A 10,865-nucleotide genomic window follows, 5' to 3' on the forward strand; every position below is an offset into this window, starting at 1 on the left:
AACCTGAATCCACAAGGACTGCCTACCAACTCCACCTCCGGCATGGCCATCAACAGAGAAAGCAAGCACAGTCCTAGCAAATTCTAAATCTTGGCTTATCCCAAACATCCCACGCTAGTTCTTCTACTATATGGGTTGGAAATCTAACCATCACCTCTGAAACACCATTCTTCGTTGCCTTCTTCACAAGGAAGTCCATCATAGAGTTTGCTTTCCTAAACAATGTGTGATTTTCATTGGGAAACACAAACAACCTAAGGCAAATACACAAATACAACCTCACCACCCAAAACGGATGGACCCCCCACTTCTCGACAATGAATAAATTCCTAGGAGATTTCCTCCCCTTCAAATGGCATCTCTGCAATGGTCTTCCACATCTACACGGATATAAAAAATAATGGATGACATCATCTTTTATCTTATATATTTTGAAACATACAGAAGTTCCTTTATTTCCAAATCTGAGAAATAGTAGTATAAAATGCTAACTTGGCAATGCAGCCACTAGTATCTCCATCAAAATTCTTCCCAGTCCTCTGAGCTTCCAAATGATGTGACTACCAGGTCTTCCTAAGGAGAACAAATCTGCATTATGCTTCTCTAAATTTGTTTCATAAATGAGCGTTCAAAGAATAGATGGTCTTTATATATTCTCAAACCCCCACTCAACAAAAGAAATAAAAAGAATGGATTGGATTTTAGCTAATCTATCAGAACCCACATTATACTTAATTTGGTCCCCATATCTATTAATCAATATGTTGCAGGATGCCAAGGATATAACCATAGGTAGGTGGAGAACGGATTTGACTCGTCGTCAATTCTTCATCCACCAATTCTCATCCAATTCTTTTCTTGTGCATGACATGTGTCCACATATAAATCCAACGGCTATGGTTCAAATCCTTTTTTTCAAACTTCTTTTTCCCCAAAACAATTATTAAGTCAAGTAAACATCCGGATCTGACCCGATTCTACCCAATCCATTGGGATATTGGACAAGCCCAAAGCTGTAATATATATATATATATATATATATATTCCCATTCTCTAAATCATCCAACATTTTCCCGAGGCTTATCTGTAAGTTCATCTTCTATATTTTGCTCAGTCCATGAAATTATGAATTGAAAGTCAAGTAATTAATAACAGTACTCTTCCAACTTCCAACTCATAAAATTTCTTCACTAAGAAACTCTTAAGGTATATTCTGGATCGCCTTCCCAATTGGGCCTTTGGTCATAAGCAGCCAAGGAGAGTCCTATGCCGCAAGTTTCAGATGGGTTGAAAAAATTCTCTACCAGCGATGCTTCTGAGTGACTCCCCACTCTTGACTACAATCCACCATCCATTAAGCTAATCAGAATTTTCGGAACAAGACGGGCAACCATCTCCTGGAGGTAAAGACATTTATCAATATATACATCAAAAAGGTAAAGTAACTTACTTCTCTCAATTACTATAGTTAATTATGCTAAGGAACTCCAAGGGGTTAGCGCAGTTGGCTTAGAGGGGACACAGTACTCCGCCTCAAGAAGCAAGGTCCCGTAATCAAACCTTCGCCACTGCACCTAACTTCTTGAAGTCACCGTTGGAGAGTTTCCATCTCAGACTGAGCCGGTCCTGTGTAAGCGATATCGAACAGAGAATATGAACCATCTTACTAATAAGATATTTTAAATTTATTAATTATTAATATTATTTGATATTTTCAAAACCTTGTGTAAGAACTTACCATCGGTTCTAAATGGGTATTGGGACCTTTAGTGCCAGTAATAATCCGTCACTAAAGCCCTAATTTCTTATTCTAGAATTACCAACTGACTTCACATAAATCTTCATTGATAAACAAATAGTTCTCATCCCAACGTGGGCGTAGACAATTTTGCCAAAGCACGTAAATATTTGCGTGCATTGTATGACTGTTTGTTTGTAATTCCCATTTATTTTCTCCATTTTTTGTTAGGTTCTCATTTTCTACAGTCCATAGATTGAATTGTTCAACCATGTAAACTTACCCTAATCTTTGGTTCCTATATGTAATAGTCCTTGGGACCCAGTTGCAGGCCAAGAAGGACTGGTCCAAAATCACAATCTACACATCTATTTTAACAAACTAGTTCAACTTCAACCTGTTATAATTACTATACAACATATTAAGTGGTGTTTGTGGCTGATCATTAACTGCAGAGTTTAAAATTCAACTTCGTCACCAACACTGTGATCCGAGATATAACCTCACTAAACAGCAAATATTTTCACATTGACCTCTATAAATGCGTAGACTTGAAATTCCAACATATTAAAATATCAGCACCAGGAAATAGTCCCAACACCGATGGCATCCACATAGCAAATTCAAAGAGAATCAACATTACCGACGCAACCATTGGCACCGGTGACGATTGCATCTCAATTGATCCTGGCACCCGCACCCTAACTGTCACCAAGGTGGTATGTGGACCAGGGACATGGCATCATTGTTGGCAGCCTAGGCAGGAACAAAGGTGAAGAGGACGTAAATGGAGTCTATGTGAAGAACTGCACCTTAATCAACACCCAAAATGGTGTGAGGATCAAGACATTTCCTTCTTCACCAGACACCGGTGTTGCCTCTAATATCTTCTTTGAGGATATCATCGTGAAGAATGTCGTCTATCCAGTCATCTTGGATCAAGAGTATTGCCCGCATTATCAATGCAATAAGAATGTAAGAAAAATTGAAACAAGATATAATTTGTTTAGAAACATAAAGACCCATTTGATCACATTCTTAATGTTTGTAGGTTCCATCTCTTATTGTTGCTGCCAAAAAACCCCGCTAGCTGGTCCTGCACAAGCGCAGACGGCGGAGGCCCGGAGCTTTGTCCGGGGTTAGTCCTCCGACGCTCAAGTTAGGGTCGGCCGCACAGTTCAGTAAGGGAGTAATGGTGAGGGTCTGAGAGCTTACCTTCCTCCTTCCTCTCGGCCTCCTTATATCCTTCTTCGGGGCTAGGGTTTTCTTCTTGTCTTTTCCTCTGTCCTCCTCCCATACGACCGTCCTTTTAGTGGGGAATATTCCCCTCATGCAAACGACGTGATCCAGTGTGATTGAGTGATCGAGCGTGCTTGAGTGATCGAGCGTGATTGATTTATTGGAATCCTTATCTGGTGGAGGACACGTGTCTCAAAGGCGACACGTGTCATTTCCCCATTGAGAGATCAATTTGGCTGTATCACTTATCAAGCTTAGAAACATCAAGTTCAATTATATTAGAGGAACTACACCGTTTCAGCTTGCAGTCATTATCACATGTAGTAGAGCAGCGCCCTGTGAGCACCTGGAGATTGGAGGCATACACTTGCAGCACACTGGACAAGGAGCAGCTCATGCCATATGTAGTAATGTGAAACCCATTTTTCATGGCCAGCAGATCCCAACCATCCGGTGTAGTTCTAACACAGAGATCACAACACTCATGTTGATTGGCAACAATTGATGCCAGGATGCAATAATGCAGCTTGATTTGGTGAACTAAGATGGACTAAATAAAAATCTCATGTAGAGTTGTTATATACCAATTTATAGCAAAAACAAAGTAATTGATTTGGCTTATCAACCCTCATTCAATTGAATGTCTTGTATATCAAGAATTTGTAATGAAATGTTCTTTTTATGTATTTTCCCTCAATTGGGATTGGACATAATCAATAATACATTGGAACATAGTTAGTTACAACAATAGTTCCAGTGATCTCTCCCTAGGCGATGTGGGACTAAAGTTTGCACACTCTCACCGATCTCCCAAATTCCTTGGTACTTGTCGTATTCTTGGTGGGAACATCTCACCGATCTCCTAGGCTGGTCTGGTACTTACCGTATTCTTAAGTGTCACACATCACTGATTGTTCAAGCAACAAACTGAGGGCTCGGTGAGAAGACTAGTTTCTTTATTAGAAAACACAACAATTAACTCTTTATGATTAATAGAAAAAATAATAAAACAATTCCAACAACAAGGGATGATTGGAAATCATAAAATTGCATGAGTTGTCAAACAAAGCAAAAAAAAGCAAGAGTCCATGCAAGTAAACAAACTGAAACAATGAAACTGCAACCCAATAAGATGGAGAAATAATATACAGGGCAGGGAATGGGGCCAACAGAATTCCCATTTTCAGATTCAACCCAAGTCTATGTTGACAAACACACAAATTAACTAGTTCCTAGAAAACTAAGAAATACATTTTCAGTTTTTAAAAGAACAAAATAGAGAAGAGGTCCTATTTCATATAAGGTGCAGTAATACAGAGACTGATCCAGGAAAACAGTTCATGGGGTAAAAATACATGGTTAATTATTGGTTAAATTAACCATGGTTAAGGCTTTAGATGCATTAGGGTTTTCAGCTTTTCTCTTTTTGATGCATTGATCAATGAAATAATTTGCACCAATCAGAAGTAGGAATATAACAATGGATGCAAGAACGATGAGAATTAATGCAGCCTTCTTGGAGAACCGGTGTGCTGTATTTAAGTGGCTTGAATTGCTGCAAGGTTCTGAGAAAATTGGTTCCACAGAGGCCAGAGTTTCCTTCCAGACTAGATGCATCAAGGTGTCCATATGTGCCAGCTTTTGGAACAGGGCCTTCAAGTTGATTGAAGGAAATATTGAGACAAACTTTCAAGTATGATAAATTTAGATAGGTTGGGATGTATTTCTAGCTTATATGCGATACCACGCGGTTTCTAATACCATTGTTACGGTCCTGAAAGAACTCAACCACATAAATCGGCTTACAAGGTGAGGGGACCCAAGACCATATCAACTTACATCAATTCTCATAAGAAACCGATGTGGAATTAGGCCCCATAAGCTGATATGGGATCGTAACATTTCCCCACCCAAAAGATTTTCAAACAACAAAAGATATTGTAAGTCAATAAAGTTCACAATCCCAGAACCTACAAAAAACTGAAAATTAACCAGATCACCAATACAAGATGGGATTGAACCAGTGAGGTTGTTGATGTCGAAGCCAAGTGCAGACAAGGAAGTGCAATTGCAAATAATTTCAGGGATATCTCCATTCAAGAAGTTAAACCCAAAATCCAATTTCTGAAGATTAACCAAATTATCAATGCAAGATGGAGTCGTGCCAGTGAAGTTGTTGGTGCTGAAGCCAAGTTCAGATAAAGTAGTTATTCTTTCAGGGATATCTCCCTTCAAGAAGTTATTCCCAAAATCCAATACCTGCAGGTTTCTCAGGTTTCCTAATTCCTTTGGTATTCGGCGGAGCCAGAAAACGAATTGTTGAAGAAGATCAGATGGGTGAGATCTGAGTAATTTGCCAACTGAGAAGGAAGAATGAACCATGTGAAAGAGTTCAAATGTTTCCAAGGAATGGAGAGATCTCCCCTAGGAGTTCCTTCTCAAGCAGAGAGATAGAAATGACATGCTTGAATGGATCACAAGCTATGGCAGACCAGTTGCAGTAAAGATTTATATGTCCAATTAGCCAGAAATCCAGAAAGGTCATGGGTGATTGAATTCTTTGAGTCCTTCAAAGGCCTCAGTATCAGTGGCAGGTTGGGCACCCTAGCAGTGTGCCCAACATTTTCTCATTTTTTTTTTATTTATAACCCTAATTTATTTTGCCTCGCCATTTACTCAAGGTTTTTATATACAGCGACGATAATAAGAACTGTCGCTAAAGATAAATTTTTTTTTTTTTTTTAAATTGAATTGTTTATGTATATCCTCATTTAAACTACTTGAAAACAAAGAGTAAAAATAAAGAATTGAACCTTGGATCCACGATAAAAATTGATTTAACACCCAATGTAAATATCCTTCTTCCTTCTCTACGGATGATAAATGTCTAAACATCACACACTTCTCACAAAATAACAAGAAGATATCAGTTCATTAAGCAAAACAGATTGAAAACAAAACTCAAGATTTTAATTTCTCCAAATTTAAATCACTTCAAGGTGTAAAGGCCCTGCAACTTGTTCCATAGCAACAGCAGCAGAAGATGCCCAAGCATACACATGGTAACAACAAAACCAAGGTGATAAGATGCCAGTTCCTCCTCCATCTTCTCATTCATTTTGCTCTTCTGTAGCCTGATTAAGAGGGTTGCTTCAAATCTGCAGGTAGAGAACTTAAATTATCCTTCAAAAAGAGCCACATATTTGGAACTTAAATCCGGTAAACAATCCAACTCGACCACAATAAACAAATGCCAGTACACAGATGGATACTGAGATTTCATGATCTTGATTAATAGCTTATTCCAACTGAAGAAAATTTGCAAAAGAGAAAATACCTTTAACTTAATGGAATCTGAATTTGCCTCACAGTAGGTTTCAAAATAGTCTCCAAGGCAGGATTCCAAAACATCAATAAAAGACCAGAATGGGAGAAAATTAATATCTTAAGATCTACAACTCTGGTGAGGATTGTTTACTTGTCAATAAAAGACCAGAATGGAATCTGAAATGTGCTGGGACTCTTTTAGTTTGCGCCTGGCCTCAACATTGACTTTTGTAAGCTTCATGTCCTTTGGACGAACGCAAAATAAATATACATGTTTACCTATGGTGGCAATCAAGATATAATACATAAATAGTTACCATCTTTTCACCTGATAGCACATCTACCGGTTGTCCACTTCTCTTCGCACGGGTGATAATAAACAAATCCAGATGAAAATCCTCTGTTTCTCTCATCCCTGTTTTTCCTTGTTTTGCTACCTGCAGAATACGACACGTGGACAACTTTGAGACTAACGGTCAAGATTGGGTGAGGATTATTACATCCGGTGCGTTTATTCTCTTCGTACAGGTGATAATAAACAAATCCTACCTACAACATATTGAAGATAGACATCAAACACTTACAACAGAAATCACAATATATTTTCAAGGTGATTTAGATGGGCTACTATCACCATACCAGAAGATGTCTCCAAGCCTGCTCTTTGTAGTGTTCGGGCACATATCTCCAATCGCTGTATTTGAATGGCAAGATTGTGCCACTCCTAACAAAAGTTCCCAAATATGATATGAATTCTTCAGAGTAATCTCCAACTATTTGATTATGGATACTGACTTGCAGCATCGTCCTCTGTCCAGTAGGAATGGCCACTGTTTTGAGGGCTTTAGTACACCCTCTTTTTCTCTTGTGGCCTACAGGTAATGATTAGACCAGATTAGTGATTAGNCGTTGGAGCTATATGGATTGTCATGTAAGTTCAAATATACAGACCTTTCGCAATACCATTGTATTGAATATGCCTCTTTTCAAATTAGATATACTCTGCCTTTGTCTTTAAAATATTTTCAGATTTCATGGATCATGCACCAAACTTCATTCACTTTATTTTTGCAAATTCTATTAACGTGGATATGGTTCCTGTTCAGCTATATTGTTTACATTATTAAATTATCGTATAGGTTCATCTCGTGGCAAGGATCATCTTTGAATTTGAGTTTGGCACTATAAAGTGTCTATGTGCTATTTTTGTTACACATGTGCCCTGACTCGGTCTAATTTGAACTGTTGTCCCAACAAATGAAACTTTGATTTAAAATTACTCATTTATGTTCTCACATGCATTTTCACGACTCTCTCTTTCTCTCTCTCTCAACATAAGAGAACAAATGAAACTTTGAATTAATATTACTCATTTTTGTTCCCACGTGCATTTGCACGTGTATTTCTTACTAGTATATATATATATATATTATATTATGTTTTGTAGGTCAATAGTGATTACACTTTTAGTTGATAAATAGAGTTGCGATATGTTTTACAAAAGTACCAAATCGTTGGTAGGCCTAAGCTTGAACAAAAAATGATTAGGATTAAATTGTACATCAAAAACCATAGTTATAATGCTCAAAGGCGTCCAAAAAATTTCTAAATTGTTAGCATCGGCCCACACTTCCTCCACCCGCCATCCGACCTCTTTTGCCTTCTTCAATCTAGATGGTAAAGCCCTTGAACTTGCCTCAATGTGGTCTCCTGTCAATACATAGTTAGACAAAAATGAAAAATAAGTATTTTGGCTGAATAAACAACTGGCCCATCCCGTCATTCATAAGGCTTTGCTAGTACAAGTTGAACAAATTAGAATAGTATCATTTGATTCTGGCTGTGGAATAAGTCTAGCAGGAGAGGGGGGGGGTCCTCAGCATAAGATTGCAAGTAACATGATTCATTTAACCAGTATCTCACATTCGTCAAGATTTCAGTCGGGTTTGGTTTTGCATTTGAAAATGCAATTTCATTCCTATGTTTCCAAATAAAATAGCATGTAATTATAAAAGTCTTAAAAAAATCCTTTCCGCAATCATAAGGAATAGTATTAGATTGAAACAGATACAACATAAGGCATTGAAAATTGGAAGCAGTAAAACACTCGGTTCATAATCCGAGAGGACCGGAGGATCATATTCTTTTGTTGAAATCGCAGAATAAAAAAGTATGCCAAGTAAATTCAGGATGGGCATGACAAAAGCCACATAATGGGTCAATTATCATCCTTCTCTCCAGCAACTCTTTTGTGGGAATTCCTCCTATAGCAAGTCTTTAGAAAAAAGACTTTAAATTTAGGATGAATGTCCAATTTTCAAAAGAATCGCCACCAATATGAGCAAAGATAGGAGCATTGACACCTATTGGAATTTCTATTCGAGTTAGCATTGGTAAAATTTTGCAAATGTCTAGCTGCCAATTTAACAGTAAAAACTCCATTACTTGAAAGGTTGCAACTCCACGAATGTTGGCTTGGGTGGATGGAATTACTTACAATAGCATTCACAGCATTTATTGGAAGATATGAGGTAAGCAAGCTTATATTCCAATTGTTATAAGTAAAAGCATCACTTACCTTGATTAAAGGAGAGATTGGATGGTTCAAATTTAAAAGATGCAACAATCAAATTTGGTACATCATTCTTTCATACGATACAATTGTACAATAAAATTTCTTACTCATAAACCATATTCCCCGGCAATCCTCAAACAACACCATGGTATTTCCACGATTGCTTCGGTGGGCTCATTTGTTGAGCAGGCAAAGCATCTAGAGTATTTTGATAGTTTACAATCATGCTTCAACTATGCAGATTTTGGGAATTGGTATTGTTCATATCCATTTTGATATTAGTTATCAAATCATTTGATTATCCATATATGCATATGTGATTTAAGTGGAAAATGTGGCGATAGGTTGCTGCACTAGTCTCCCCACGAATTAGTTGAGGTGCGTATAAGCTGACCCGTACATCTTGATTAACCAAAAATTAAAAAAATCGATAGATAACATGGTTTTGAGGCAAAAATAGTTGAACCAAAAAAAGGTATTGAAATCTTGAAGGGTAAAATTGTCTGATAAAACCTGATACAATCGATACGTATTAATATTAATATCGGAATCTGCTGCTGATACCGTAAACTAAAACCATACAAATAAGTAGAATCAGCCAGACCAGAATCGACCTACACCCTATGAATCAACTATAATGGACAGATTTCCACCAAAAAAAAAAACCATAATGGGCAGATAGATTCCTCAAACCAGATCGGAACGGTCGAACCAGCCGATTCAACCCCTGCAAACCTTTGTTTAAAATCTGCCAAACAGCGCCTGAGGAATAGGATCCACTTGCGTTAGGGAGATTGCGATGAAGCCTGTTCCGACATTGCCCCTAGAATCTCCGGAGATCTTTCCGGAAACCAATCCGAAATAGAAGAGCACCGACGTCTGTTTCTGCTCTGCAATTCCGTGTCCACCACGGCGCGCCCAAGCGACCACATACGTTGGTGCCTCGTTCTCGTTGGAGGCAATGGATTCAGGTGAAATATAGAGAGGCGTTTAACCTCAAATTCACCTTCTCCACTGCTCCTGCCTTATTCGGAAATCCGAAATCAGCGATCTTGTCGTCGTTGCTGCCGTCCGAGATGAGCAGTTCAATCCAACGCCTCCACTTCAAGGGAAGGCTCCAAACAACGACATTACGACACAACCCAGATCATATCATCACTTGAAACGGTTAATTTCTTAATGGCATGCTCCACAAAATCAAAATTATTTTATTATATTCCCAACTTCCTCTCCAGATTTTGTATAAATTAAAATTGTACAGGAACGTAGCAATTACTCCAATTTGTAAATGTGTAGCAGTAATCCATGTTTCTAATGGGTTTCAAGTAGTTTTGGCAGGAAAGTTTCTCTCATAAATTTGTGCTCATGTGCTTCAAATGTACAAACCTCTTTTCTGTTCGGCTGCTAGTCTGTAATATATGTCGTTTAAAATTCTACCAAGTATTCTTCTTCAAACTTGTATATCCGATGAGGTTTGTTCGGATTTTGATATAGTTTCAAGCTTTAGTTTTAGCATCAACACTTTGAACATTCTTCTACCTTAGCTTGCTGCTCAAATCCATTTTTAATTTCCTCATGCTACAGAAGTTGAATTCTGTCATTTTTGGGGACATCTTGAGATCGCTATAGGAATATTGTTAACCGAAATGGAATGGTGAACATCATATTGGTATTTTCTTCTTCTTCTTCTTTGTAATTTTATATTTTGGAGATGGGGGTGTTAGGGGGATTGCTATTTACTTATATTAGAAAAGAAAAATGGGTCATGGGTCGAAGAAGATCGAAAATAAAATGCAGGTGTGACAGGTAACCAAACAGGTGAAATAGCCATGCCTAATTGGATCACCTTATTTTCAGTCATCCTACTTGTATTGTTGAAACAAGTCTGCAACTTATATATGTCCTTTCCCTTTGGTTTGATCATGCTAATCTAGAATCTAGATTTGCATGCCATATTGCCATATGCCTCTCAATTTTTTTTTTTTT

The 10,865-nt window shown here is 37.9% G+C and overlaps 1 protein-coding gene and 1 long non-coding RNA gene across 5 annotated transcripts in view; one reads left to right on the forward strand and one right to left on the reverse strand.

Moving 5' to 3' along the window:
- Positions 1 to 1,337: 1,337 nt before the first annotated feature.
- Positions 1,338 to 5,359, reverse strand: LOC122078032 (receptor-like protein 35). Its single transcript, XM_042643909.1, has 3 exons — positions 4,970 to 5,359; positions 1,561 to 1,626; positions 1,338 to 1,397 (listed from the first exon to the last, which is right to left on the reverse strand). The coding sequence occupies exons 1-3, from the start codon at positions 5,357 to 5,359 to the stop codon at positions 1,338 to 1,340; spliced, it is 516 nt and encodes a 171-aa protein (XP_042499843.1).
- Positions 5,360 to 9,632: 4,273 nt separating this feature from the next.
- The window catches only part of LOC122079408, an 11,486-nt gene continuing 10,253 nt past the window's right edge, over positions 9,633 to 10,865 (forward strand). For 2 of the 4 annotated variants that reach the window (XR_006140433.1, XR_006140435.1), the window contains exon 1: positions 9,634 to 10,548. This is a non-coding gene — a long non-coding RNA (uncharacterized LOC122079408). Of the gene's footprint in view, positions 10,549 to 10,865 lie in introns of all 4 variants that reach the window. The other 2 variants (XR_006140434.1, XR_006140432.1) reach the window with 2 other exon arrangements.

Source organism: Macadamia integrifolia, chromosome 5 (genome assembly GCF_013358625.1).
Source record: "Macadamia integrifolia cultivar HAES 741 chromosome 5, SCU_Mint_v3, whole genome shotgun sequence".
Classification (NCBI taxonomy): Eukaryota; Viridiplantae; Streptophyta; class Magnoliopsida; order Proteales; family Proteaceae; genus Macadamia; species Macadamia integrifolia.